The sequence below is a fragment of the Crotalus tigris genome, unplaced genomic scaffold (assembly GCF_016545835.1).
Source record: "Crotalus tigris isolate CLP2741 ecotype Arizona unplaced genomic scaffold, ASM1654583v1 scf7180000024514.4999324561:1519799, whole genome shotgun sequence".
NCBI lineage: Eukaryota > Metazoa > Chordata > Lepidosauria > Squamata > Viperidae > Crotalus > Crotalus tigris.
The window spans coordinates 791,789-805,724 of record NW_024100687.1 but is presented as its reverse complement, the minus strand read 5'-3'; the positions used below and the strand labels follow the sequence as shown (position 1 = coordinate 805,724).

At 40.2% G+C, this 13,936-nt stretch overlaps 1 protein-coding gene across 6 annotated transcripts in view; it reads left to right on the top strand.

Moving 5' to 3' along the window:
* Positions 1 to 13,936, top strand: part of CUX1 (cut like homeobox 1) — a 372,829-nt gene that overhangs the window by 200,533 nt on the left and 158,360 nt on the right. For all 6 annotated transcript variants that reach the window (XM_039333966.1, XM_039333967.1, XM_039333965.1 and 3 more), the window contains exons 5-7: positions 9,648 to 9,785; positions 11,619 to 11,742; positions 13,398 to 13,474. In XM_039333966.1, coding sequence (XP_039189900.1) covers positions 9,648 to 9,785; positions 11,619 to 11,742; positions 13,398 to 13,474 — 339 coding nt within the window. The remainder of the gene's footprint in view (positions 1 to 9,647; positions 9,786 to 11,618; positions 11,743 to 13,397; positions 13,475 to 13,936) is intronic.

Below are 13,936 nucleotides of genomic sequence, written 5' to 3'. Positions count from 1 at the left end.
ATACCTTGGTGCAGAACTTCAGGACTGCTCTTCTAAAGCCCAAGTTGAAGAGATGTTTCAGGAGGCTCAGCATTTGGCAAAGTGATTGAGCTAATTGTGCTTACTGGAACTTTTGGCTTGTTGAAATGAAACATAAGAACCCTGATTAACTGTACCAGATTTTGTGCCAAAGTGTTCAAAATAAATTAAAGGAACTCATTCAACAGCATAGGTAGAATTTTGGGACTAGATCAGGATGCCCTACCTTTGAGGCACCCACCCAAAAATCTGCTTAATATGTATGACAGTCCCTCCAGGTCTTGTTTTCTGTGAGATGGTAATGCTCTGTCTGGGTGGCATATGTTAGTTAAGGTGGTAAAAGGCACTTCCACCTTTGGGGAAAATTGATGAAAATCCTTCTGCACATCGAAAATATTTTAATCTAGGCTTTTCTCTGATATGTTAATTTTATATAATCGGGGATTTCCCCAATTTGTCTAGAAGTCGTACACCCCACCCCCCATGTTCTTTGTGTAATCGCCTCCATGAGAACAGCAGTAGCAGTGCATGTCAGATGAACCAATCTGAGTTTTAACAGATGCTTATTTGGGACATACTTTTGGGTTTGAGAGTTCTTAAGTTAGTTGCTCATGTTGTGCCCAGGCTCCAAATAAGAGCAATGTGTTTAAATACAGATAGTCCTCGATTTATAACATTTAGATTTATAGCATTTAGACTTATATACCACTTCATAGTGCTTTACAGCCCTCTCTAAGCGGTTTACAGAGTCAGCATATGGCCCCCAACAATCTGGGTCCTCATTTTACCGACCTCAGAAGGATAGAAGCAGAGTCAATCTTTAGCTAGTCAGGATTGAACCCCTGGCAGAGGGTAGAGTTAGCTGGCAATACTGCATTCTAGCCATTGTGCCACCACAGCACAATAGAATGCAGAATTTCCATCATATGTTTTGATGGTCATAAGTCCATCACCTACATAACTGATCCAATTTTACTACTTTTATTGTGGCAGTTATTAAGCGAATGCTGCAGTCATTAAGTGAATCCATTTTTTGCAATAGGCAGGGTGTGTGTGCCAGAAGTAAATGCTGATTTCTGGACAAAAAATGTTGTAAATAGTGGTTATGTGATTGCAGGATGCTGCAAACTAAATTTGGGCCAGTATCTGAGTTTTCATAATGTGATGGGGGTGCTCAGCTCTCAAAACTTAGAATGAGAGTTGTAAGGTATCATCGTAATTTTGAATGCTCGCTAAGCAACCAGTGTAAGTTCAGGACTACTTGTACTTTACATTCATTCATTCATTTATAAAATTATAAAATTTATTGGCAGACCATCTTACCATAGGGTAACCTGAGCGGCTTACAGTCATAAAATATGTCTATACATATATAATTAAAACATAAATAATTAAAATATTAATACATTTTGTTAACATGTAAAATATAATAAATTATGTAGATCTCTCCAATTTGTAATTCAGCTTGGTATTCACTCTCACATCCTCCATCACACTAGAAGTGGAATAATTAAGAATTATTGTTATTGTTGTTGAAGTTGTGTATTAAATTTCAAGACTGCCCCAGTGCACAACACTCTGGGCAGCTTACAACGTTAAAAAGTAGTGAATCAATAAAAGCAATAAGAACAAAAAAAATGCATTTGGAGAAGACAATGCCATAAACAAATAAGACCCTTTAAGGACTCAATATGTATCCTAATTCAAGACCTGAGAGAATAGCCACGTTTTTCAAATACTTCTTGACCATCCTCGAGATAGGAGCTGTAAGAATCTCTGGAGGGATGTTGTTCCAGAAGACAAAAGACACCCTGGATCTCAAAAGATGAAATGTTTAATGAAAGGGACCTGGAGCATGCTCATTCTGCCAACTGTTTAGGACAAGCAAGAACTATTGGAGGTAGGCAGTCTCTCTTGCACATATCAGAACCATGTTCTTCACAATAGTAGTTATATTAAAAGTTTAAACCCCCTCTCAAGTTTTTCTATGTGTAGTATCCCTGAGGAAAAAATGGGATATTCCTTTTCTTTCTCAGTTCCTCCCCCTTTGCATATATAAATGGCAACAGGAGAAGCTTCTGGTTTTTATGTAATTGCTGCAGAGCAACTTTTAAAGGTTGTAATTTACACATTTTTATAATGGCGTACAACTTTAGAGCATTCTCTGGGAGCTTTGGTACAATTAGGTTCCAATGTTTTATACATGTAAGAAAACTCATTGTTCTAACTTGGGTTGTTTGCATTTGCTCAATTAGCATAGCAATGCTTATATAACTGCACATCAAAAGCCCTTTTTATGCATAATTTTAGATATCCCCATATCTCTTTTTCAATATTTCTTCCTTTTTGAATCTTGAAGCATCAGAATCATTAGGCTTGCATGGAAATGAAATCATGCCATAGTCATTATAACTGTGCTTAATTAAGTTTTCTTTAAGAGAAACTATACAAATTAAAGTGGAGAAGTCTCGCTCAGCATAGCCTCTTTAACATATCCCAAAACAATATTCAAGGCTGCTGACATTTTAATCATTCATCTCAGCCTAAGCAAAGTTTGGAGCTTAATACAAGGAGATGGTTTTAACATTCTGCTCATACTTTATTCTGTGACTGTTTTGCTTCTTTGACAGTAACCTTTAATAGAGCTAAATTAAATATACATATCCTGATGAATAATTATGAGAGTGCCAACATTTTTACTTACGATATAATGCTTTCCAGGGATTTGAAAATTTATTGACTAAAGGTTTAGTCATTATTCATTTTATAATGTAGTTGTTGGAAGGGAGGGAGGGAGCTGGTGGTTGATAGAAATTTCCTGGTTAATTGTAGACTAGGAAAGTCATGCTGATTTATATACTGTGTGAACCTTTCAAATGAATATACTGGATCTGCATACAGTGTGCATGCATCTTTGATACACCATCTTTGTTCCTATATCTGCTCTATTTCTGTGCTCATAACTGAATTAAATGCAAGCTCTTGCCTCTATGTCTCTTCCTGGTATTCAGTTTTGGTTTGGCAACCATAAAGTTAAATGAATGATATGAAAAGATGTAATTAACTTCTTGGCATTCTCAAAACTGTTCTTTCAGTATGCCTTAAGAAATAAGCATATGTTCTGGACAATATCTATATTTTGGAATACCTTTTAAAACACTGCTTATCAAAATTCATGGAAGTGTGCATGGGTTACTAACAGGTTAGATGTGCTTATAAATCACTTGAGTGATGATTTTGAGGATGTTTCAAGAACAGGCATCCTGACCGTATTGATCCCTCCTTCCATAGATTGATCAATTGTCCATTGATAAAAATGCTAAATACAATTGCAATACTTTAAAGATGAGAAGATTGATTGTGATCTAAAAATTTGCACTATTACCTGTTTGTGAGCAGTTTCAAGGGTCCTGGTTCGTTTTGCGATCACAAGCTTACATTCCTCTAAAAACCCACTAGTTGTAGTATTATTTTCTCATGACTGGATTATTGCTTTCATGCAGGAGTGCATAACTACAACATGAATGAAATCCTCTTTCTTAATATACTTAAGCAAAGAAGTAAATCATATTTTAAAAAGCTGCAGGGTTGGCCTTTGAATTTTGTCCAAATCATCATCTCTCAACCCTCCAGTGTACTTGATAACATAGTCTAAAGTTAAGCTTCCCTGAGTTTGAGAACATGTTGCAGGATCACCTAACTATTCCGTGCAGATGATCAATGCACGAGCAACACCATTAGAGCCTTGCAGGACCTAGTGGCATGGAGGCTGAGGCACAAGCAGAATTCTCCCAACACATTTCTGGAAACAAGCTTTTAGAAAGGAGCTGAGCCACCAGAAATAATGTGCTTCTCATTCTCAGATCAGAATGCCTGTCTGGAAAGATATAGAAATGTAGAGTGGGAAGAGGTCAAATACCATTTACTTCAGGAACCTGAATTAAAGCATCACTGACAAGTGGCTGTCCAGTTACATCAGAAGTTGCTGAACAGTCTCACAGAATTAAGCTTGCTAATACAGGGCTTTTCAACCTTTTCACCCATTGTGCCACTTTTAGGATATGGCAACATCCGAGTACCACCAGTCGTCTAGCAAGGTGTCAAATACTTGATGACCAAAAAAAAAAAAAAAAAAAAGGAAAAAAGTGATAAAGTACAGGTAATCCTCGACTTACAACAGTTTGCTTAGTGACTGTTCGAAGTTACAACGCACTGAAAAAAGTGCCCCCCAAGCCACAGCCGAGCAAGACACCTGCCTGCCCGCCTACCCAGCCGCACTCTTCCTCCTGTCCGAGGTTTTCATCGTGAGCATTTCTGTTGAGGATTGGCAGGGGGGGTGGGGTAGGGGGGCGTTTGGTTTTTATTCTCTCCCCCCCTCTGCTGGGTGGTTGCAGCAGGTTTTGGTCACTTCACATGACCCTGGGACACTGTGACCGTCATAAATATGAATCAGTTGCCAAGCATCTGAATGTAAATCACAAGACCCTGGAGATGCTGCAACATTCCAGCTGATCAGTACTTCTTCTGGGGCTTAGCAGAAGTGCCAGGATCAGTGCTGTTTTCCAGCTGATTGGTGCTTCTTCAGGGCTCAGAGAAGCACCAGGATCAGCGCCGAGCTCCAGCTGGAGCCTGGCGTTGATCCTGGTGCTTCCGCTGAGCCCTGACAGCCCTGCAGTTCCAGCCATCTCTTGCTCAGGCTTGTGCGGTGCTACCACCAGTTCAGCTCATTCCCCTCCCCTGCTACCTCTTTTCTAGGTTGGTTACGTACCACCTGCCAGGTGCCAATGTACCACAGGTGGTACCCGTACCACTGGTTGAAAAGCCCTGCTCTAGTAGAGCACTACAGGTCTGCCTGAATCTAAGCAGGCCTGAAATAAGACTGACAAATATCAGATGACTATTATGAGTACAGAGTGGCATAATTAATTGCATTGTTATCTTGCTTGTCACCATTTAAAAGCAGACCCAAATATAATATGGCAACTAACATTCAAATAATTTCACAGCATTAATAGAAGGGAGGTTCTTATGGAAAAGTAGCAAGAGCAGATCAGCAGTGCAACTAATAATTGAAGAAAATGAAGAGCTCCCCTTAGCTGACTATGTTTAATTAGAGACTGGATAGTCATCTGTTGGTGATGCTTTGATTTGGATTTCTGAACTGAGCAGAGTTAGAATTGGTGTCCTGATTGGCCTCCTCCACTTGTTTTGATTCTGACTTGCCCAAATATACAGGGTTAAGATGAGTTTCCTGAAAGGCAAATTCCTCAGTTACTTCTTGGAACTTCTCACTCCACTAAATGATTTGATTTGCAGCTGGGCAGTCAGTTCGGCCCAGCTGACCAAGGATTCCTGGATTTCATCCCACAGTCCAGCATTAGAGCACATTGTGGACATATTTGTGAATGGAATTTAGGTATGGATTGTAGAAGGCCTTTATTGCATGGCCTGCAAGCTGAAGGCTATGAATGCAGATAGTTCTCGATTTACAACCACAATTGAGCCCAAAATTTCTGCTGCTAAGCGAGATAGTTGTTAATTGAATTGTGCCTCATTTTACAACCTTCTTGCCACAGTTGTTAACTGAATCACTTCTTCTTCTTCTTGTGCCATATCCGTTATCGGATGTTGGCGATCCTGTTTTTATCAGCAGCCGCACGAAAAAGTGCTGCTGAGTTTTGTCCAAACCAGTCCCTTAGATTTTGAAGCCACGATGTTCTTCTTCTGCTTGGACGTCTTTTGCCTTCAGTCTTTCCCTGGAGGATTAAATGGAGTATGCCGTATTTTTCTGGGTGTCGTATCACATGTCCGAAATATTCTAATTTTCGTTTTTTAATTGTTTTGATGATTTCCCTTGGCATTCCCAGGTGGCTTATCACCTCCTCATTTCTGATCTTGTCAACCCAGCTTATACGTAACAGCCGCCTGGTAAATTAACGGGTTGTTTGCTGATGACCATGATCTTGGTTTTTGAGGTGTTAAGCTCAAAAACTGAATCACTACAGTTGTTAATTGAGTAACATGGTTCTTAAGTAAATCTGGCTTCCCCATTGACTTTGGTTATCAGAATGTCACAAAATGTCACATGACTGAGGACACTACAACCGTCATAAATATGAGTCAGTAGCTAAGGAGCTGAATTTTGATCATGTGATCAAAAGTGTGAAAAACTGTCGTAAGTCACTTTTTTTCAGTGCTGTTACACGTTGGGATACTGCTGAACAGACATAGGAAGGATTTAAGGCCCGAAAGAGATCAAAGTCTGCATACCTCTGACTCCATCTGTCCAATTGCTCTGATTCTAAGCTCACATGAGTAGAGTAAACCTTTGTTCAATATTCTGGTTGTTTAATATCAGGATTCTGTCTTTACCCTGAATATCACCAAACTCTCCTTATCTGTACTTCTTAGAGCATTCATGCCTCTAACTTGGATAATAGGAACATTGGTTTGGAAAACATCCTTCCCTGTCCCAAGGGTGCCCTGGAGGCAACTGGACTTTCTGTTTTTTTCTTTGAAGACGCGCTTCTCATCCAAGAAGCTTCTTTAGCTCGGACTGGATGGTGGGGAGTGGAAGGGTTTATATTGCTTGCATACAGCTGGTCATTTGCATTGTTTTAGAGACCCTTCCCTGTCTTATTCCAGATGTTTCTGATTTGGGTCTTGCATTAGCTTGACACAAGCTGATCTATTTTAACTAACCATATACTCTCTAGAGCAGTGGTGGCGAACCTATGGCACGCGTGCCAGAGGCAGCACTCAGAGCCCTCTCTGTTGGCATGCGTGCCACCGCCGCCAGCAGCAGGTCCATTAGGCTGCCCCCACTGCCCAGAGCAGGAGCCCCACCCAGTACAAAGGAGGAGAAGCGGCCGACTAGCAAGCTCAAGTAGAGGTGGTAGAGCAGAGGTCATCAACCATTGTCGATTGGTGGAATGGAAGAAAAAGGAGGGGGAAGCATTTTACATGCGTGCATGCGTGCATGGGTCTGTGAGTACGCACACGCTGCAAATGGGGTGGGGCTAGTGCCTGCGTGATATTCACTAGCCCTGCCCCGTTCTTGCATGGTGCAGTGCCTTGTATCTGCACCCTGCAGTGCGGTGGCGGCAGTTTTTGCCCTTGCAACACGGTGGCCCATTTTTGTGCCCCGGTTTTTGCGTGTCAGAGGTGGCTCCCTGCTAATGCCGCCCTGGTACTTTGCAATAAATAAGTGGGTTTGAGGTTGTGGTTTGGGCACTCGGTCTCTAAAAGGTTCACCATCACTGCTCCAGAGTATATATCGTATGGAAAGTCTTAATTTAGGGTCTCTGCCTCCCCAATTTGCCATTTTTTAATTGCTTTCCAAATTCTCTCTGAGTTAAACTGTATCTTAAAAAATTAACTCTAATGTAAGATTAATATTTTAATAGTGCTAATAATGAAGAGGGGAGGTGGAAGACTGCAAGCCTAGCCTAAAAGCCACAAATGAGAAAGCAGTGTAGTTATAAACTATGCATGTGCTATGAGGACAAACAATAAGCAGATCTGCCTCTTTTTTTTTTTTTTGACCTTGCATGATGGAGGCAATAATGTAGGAAGCTCTTCGTGAGCAAAGTAACACAATGCAGCACACCCTGCCTTTCTCTCCTCAACATAACCCAGTGCTGTTCTTCTGTAAACTCTGGCACTGGACTGACATGTTACAAAGTGCCCAGGCTTGCATTTACTGTGTTAAGAGAGGTACAATGGGCTTATTATGTGTTTCCAGCAACTGAGGGTGGTCTGTAAAATTAATGATTGTGGCAGCTGCAAATTAAGTGAGCTCCCTAATATGTACTGTTGTTGATCCACCAAGATCAGTGTGTTTAAAATTCCTTGGTGGGAGACTAAATCTTCATAGCCATTTCACAAGTGATGCTGGCGCCCACTACAGCAATGTACGCAGGTCTGTTTTATGAGACCTCCTTGGATACCAGGATTTTCCTGCTTTGATTGGCAATTTCATAACCAACTCAGCATCTCTGTTAAATGTTCTGTAGCTTTATGTGGCAGGTGCATCGTGGAACCTCTTTAGGTTCCTTCACACGTTAGACTGTTTGGATGTACCTTGACTTACAATCATTTGTTTAATGACTGTTCGAAGTTACAGTGGCACTGGAAAAAAGCGACTTATCACCGCGTTTCATGCTTATGACTGTTGCAACGTCCCCATGGTCATGCAATCAAAATTCAAATGCTTGCCAGCTGGCGTGTATTTATGACGGTTGCAGTGTCCTGGGGTCTCGTGATCACCTTTTGCTTCTAACAAAGCAAAGTCAATGGGGAAGCCAGATTCACTAACAGCCGTGCTACTAACTTAACAGCTGCAGTGATTCAGTTAATAACCATGGTGAGGAAGGTTGTACAAATGGGGCAAAACTTACTTAATAACTGTGTTACTTAGCAACAGAAATTTGGGGCTCAATAAGTCAAGGATAACCTGTACTGCTACAGAGGTCTGGTAATCACTGCAGATCTCCACCATGTACAGATGGCTCCGTGCCTTGCAGCAGTCCGTGGAAAATAATAGAGGCCAATTTGTATCTACCTCACTGTATTCTCATATGAAATCTTGTTTCCAAAGGCCTTCTCACAACCATTCATGTTTCCAGTAAGTTTCCCTCTACCAGAATTCTGATCACTGCCTATTTCGTCTGGGATGGCTACAGATTAGAGTATAATTTAGGGAAAGCTGATCTATGGCAAATTATCACCAGCTGCCATTAGCATTAGAGAACTCACAAGTTGTATAGGTCATTTTCCAGATAGCGGCCTAGATTGGAAAAGATTCCCCAAAACAAATCTCTAATTTCTGATTAGTAAGCTTCATTAAGTTTTCATATGGGTAAATTAGGATTGGAATGTTCTGCTTCTTTTTCCTGCATGCTTTCTATGTAAAGGGAGCAGGCTGTATGAAGTTGAGGTAGAGCCTCAATCTCATACAAAATGTACAAAAATACCAAAATAGGTAGAGCTATTTTGGAAATAGCTGTTAGGCTCTGAAAATCAGCTTTCTCATTATAGAGCTTAAATGTTTCCACTCTGAAACATTCCTTAGAGAAGCTTGGGAGTAGTATGAATGTTGAAGAACGGCAGGCAACTTCAACTATCAGCTTCCAAAAGATAAAAAGAAGACAAAATAAGTTCAGGTACCACATAATAAGACTGGACTGAGGTATCTGTGGTCCTCCAGGCATTGTTGAATTGCAGCTCCCAGAATCTCTGATGTTGAAGGAACGCCAGTTGAGGTTTGAAGGGCAATCATTTGTCTGCTTCTGTTCCACAGAACTACACAGCCAGTTACGAAAGTGTAACATTTCAAGTTCTTAGTGCATTATTACCAGTTTTGGAAGAGTTTGTGCTGTTCTGTTTTTGTTAAAACGTATAGAAGATTTGCAACTATATCTCAAAGGATTGGCTTTGCTGAAGGGAATCTGGTCTGACAACATATGCACATAATTATGTTTTCATTGTGTGTGCATTTCTGTGTGTGTGTACCTGGCCTCATGTTTGCCAAAGCACTTAGTATTGGCTTTTAATAAGTGCAGCTTCACCAGTAAGCTTGCTTTCGTGGAAAAGAAAATCAACTCCAACTTTGCATTTCTCTCCCTTAGATCCTGTTTCAGCTCTAGATCTGGGGCAGCAGCTCCAGTTGAAAGTCCAGCGCATGCACGATATTGAAACTGAGAACCAGAAACTTAGGGAAACCCTTGAGGAATACAACAAAGAATTTACGGAAGTGAAGAATCAAGGTAAGCTGAGATGTGCATCAGGGAAGATTATGTGCAAGCCCAAAAGCTTTCTTCCACTTCAAGAGCATATTGTTCTTAAATGTTCTAACGATTAACCAGTTTTAACTAAGTTAATATTTAATGAAAAACAACTAAAACTCAAAATTCTCAAGGATCATGACCAAGAAGCAAAAGGAGTTTGTCAGAGGGGAGGAAAGTAGGGGCAGGCTTAATTTTGGGGTGAAGTTGAGATTCCAGCTTGGTAATGCTTTAGGCCCCTTTTAGTTTAGATTCAAAGTATGACCTCAATTTAAATCTGTTTCATAGTCAGAGTTAAAAAAAAAATTTTAAAAAAAAATTAGCTGCTTTTTTTAACATTCTGGAAGCCAATATTAAGACAAACTCGGTGCATTAATTTGTACCTTATTATTCCAGCAACTTCCTTAAGTGCAAAATATGTGTTGTTCACAACAAAAGCTAAGTGATGCGCCATTTTCTCTCCAGAATAATCTTGTGATGCTACCTCTTGCAACCTTCACTGTAGTTACAGTTTGTTTATCCCTAGGGCAGAATGCAGATAGTGAAGTAATGTAGGTTACTTATTTAAGTGGATGGGCAAACTGTTGAAGGTGTCTGCTGTACATGGAAAGGCCATTATCTCGCAGAGTAAGCACTCATCTACCCAAATTGCTCCAGGTTTTGTTGGAGGAGGGGGCTGAAGGGGAACTGATAAGCACATATGTACAGTATATGTGCCTTTGCAGTAAGCCATATCCTGAACCAGCAATGAGAAGAGAACACATTCTAGGGGGAAAAAAACATTCTCCCAGTAGGCCTGGGGTTGCCTGAAAAGTGTCCAATTCTGGTCATTATGAGGCTTGAGAGTGTACAGTTGCAAAGTTGAGTAACCATTTTAAACATTTAGATCTGTGATCAGATATCAAGAATAGAGAGTCTACTTCAAAGCATTACCTTAATTCATTTTTTTCACAAGGAATGCAGCTTATAACATCAGAGATAATGGGAGTAACCCCTTCCCAATAATTTATGTGTGTTTGTGTTTTAACATTTCACACCCTCTCCATCACACATAATAATTAGCAACGTTCAACTGAAAAAAGCAATAGTTTGAACAGTGTAGATTTGTAACTGCCTGTCCAAGTAAAAGAATTCTTCAGTTGCTGATAAAAGCTAGGCAGAGTAAAGGAAATAATATAATGGATGCCCTGGAACAAGAAAGTCTGCTCTGCCGTCTGGTGGATTTTCCCCTAAAAAAGAAAGGGCACTGGGGGGGGGCACCTATCAACCATTCTTATACCCATTCTGACAAATAACACCCATTTGGAAGAATAGGCTCACAGGACTGTGGCGTTCACTTAATGACCACAGTGATTCACTTCACCACCACAAAAAATGTCAAAAAACAGAATCTGGTTGTGTGGGTGCCTCGGCTTACAATGGTAACGGCTTACGACTGAAAATCCAGTCCCATTTATACAGTCATTGATAATATTACACGGTATCTCTGCCGTTTCATTTTTCTGTGCACTCACATTAGAAAAGCGTGTGCTATGCTTCCTGACAAAGTCCATTGATCCTGCTCAAACCTCAAACATTTAAAGTTCAATTTAGCATTTAGGGAATAAAAATCTCCAAAGGGACTCATAGCCATTTATTTTGTGTCAGGGTTGAAGAGCTAAAGTTTTAAGTCATGCTGCTGCTGTTGCTGCTGGTTGTACTGCAAGGCAGGAAGAACTCTACTGCACAATCAGGTGTGGTGGCTTGTTACTCATTTTCTTTCTCTTGTTGGCTTGTTTTTTTCTCCCTCTCCCCTGCCCCCTCCCACAAAAAAAGAGGTGACAATAAAAGCACTTAAAGAGAAAATTCGGGAATATGAGCAGACCCTGAAGAATCAAGCAGAGAACATTGCTCTTGAAAAAGAACAAAAGTTGCAAAATGACTTTGCTGAGAAAGAAAGGTAGGTTAACATACGTGTGCATACAAATAACAGCGGCTGTTGCTTGATGGCTTGGCACCAGCTGGCAATGGATTAAAATACACCCACCCATTCTGGTCCTTTCCACTCGTTCCCCCTATCCCTTTTTTAAAGTCTGACTCTGACTTTAGCATCTCAAATAGAGTATGAAATCAGTATGTATATCTCCAACTAGTATTATTATGCTAATGTGACAATTACAATTGCTATATGTAGCATATTTGATGTCTTTAGAAATATTCTGAGCATTTTATAGAAACTCCCCTAAATATTAATAAAATAGAAAATTTGACAAGGCAGTGAAAGGCCAGAGTTGTGGTGGAATCAGGCAACCCATAAGTCTAATACATAAGTAAATAATCAACCAGCAAACAATTATATTACATTTGAAAAGTTTGGTAAATTAGCACATTTCTAAAAATTAAATTTGACTATGTTGGGAAATATAATTTTCTGGAAATATGTTCTAAATCTGTCCCCGTCCCTGTTTGATCTTCATGTCCTGAGTGAGGATACAGGATCTTTGGTTTTAAAATTTGTAAATCAGCTGGCTGTAGCTTAAATGTTTGCAAAATTAACTCTGTTACCCTGAGTTACAAGTAGGCTGAACCATTGTGGCTTTTATGTGATAGCCTCTTTCCCTATCCAGGCAACCAGCCTCTCCCACTTAATTGCTTGGCCATTAGAACTTCATGTTGAACTCCCGTGAGAGGTGGGTGGCACATTGAGATGGCCTCATAATAAATGCTAAATGATGTGGAATTTCTACGCAATAAATCTGGTGGAACATTTTGAAAGCTTGAGCTAAAGTGTGAACAATGACTCTGAACTGGCTCTACTTTTGATTGTTCAGAGCAACCCAGTTTTAAAAAAAGAAGAACTCTCCAGTATACATCAGAGGAACTTTTTCAGATGCTGGGCTCATTGCACTGACTGGCATGCTGAAGGCTGAATGCCCAATACCAGAACAAAGAAGTGGGCAGAATGGGGACAAAACTGAACATTACTTAGTTAAACTTTTGGTTGAACACAATTAATGAAATACAACTTAATATAAGCACATCAGTGTTTCAGTTTTTCCCTTCTGCCTTATTAAAAATTAAAATTTTAAAGAGGTGCTCTGGGAGAGTTGTGCACCCTTCCTCTATTACCCATGGGCCATTTCTGTGGACTTCTTGTCCCTTTGGTTAACCTTTTCCACAAAGATTTACCATGAGAGCCTTTTGCAGAAGCTGTGAGAAAAAATGCGGGTGTAGGTTTTCATGATGGCATCAGTGAAGCACTGATGACTATATGGGCTGAAAGGCCATGGCCTATTTTCCTAGACTGCATCTATTCAGCCCAAAAGCTCATCACTGCTCCAAGGGAACATTGTAGATGTACTCAGAGAAGATAGCTTGTTATCAGAATGCCAAAAATTGTGTCACATAATGCACTCCTAATTCATAAGTTCCATCCAAAGGTTATCTTCTTCTAACTAAGGGCTTCATGTTCACCCAGCAGGAGGACTTCTTTGGTGTACCTCCATTTGTGAAACTGTGTTTATTATTTATTCCAAACACACACACATCAATGTATCCTACAAGAATTGATCACGTTTTCAGTTTCTTGGTGCTAATGTAATTCTCTGTTTGCAGAATGTTGCAAGAGACGCAGATATCAACAGCCTCAAAGCTGGAGGAAGCCGAACACAAACTGCAGACGTTACAAACAGGTTGGCTGGTCTCCACCTTCTATGATTGATAATGATGGAGAAAAATAAGGGAGTGGGTAGGCTTGGAAGTTCATCCATGCAAGGGTTGTTTCAACTTTTCAATCTGTAATACTAATACATTTTGAAACTGATATAGAAGCTGGTCGATCAGTGTTCATTAAAAATGAGCTAAAATCATATTCTACAATCATTCCTATTAAAATCTAAGAAGAATTCAAATGAGGAAGGAGAATTGGGGTTGAGAGCATTTGGATCCACAGCACATTGCTTATCTTTTAGGCGTGACTTAAGAACTATTAAGAACCATTCCCCAGCATACTGGCTGGGGAATTCTGGGAATTGAAGTCTGCTCATCTTCAAGTTGCCAAGCTTGAGAAGACACTGCTGTAGACTTTAGCAGGGATGCTCATCAACATTTCTAGCCACTCCATATAAACAGCCAAACTTTTTAAGCAGCTGATG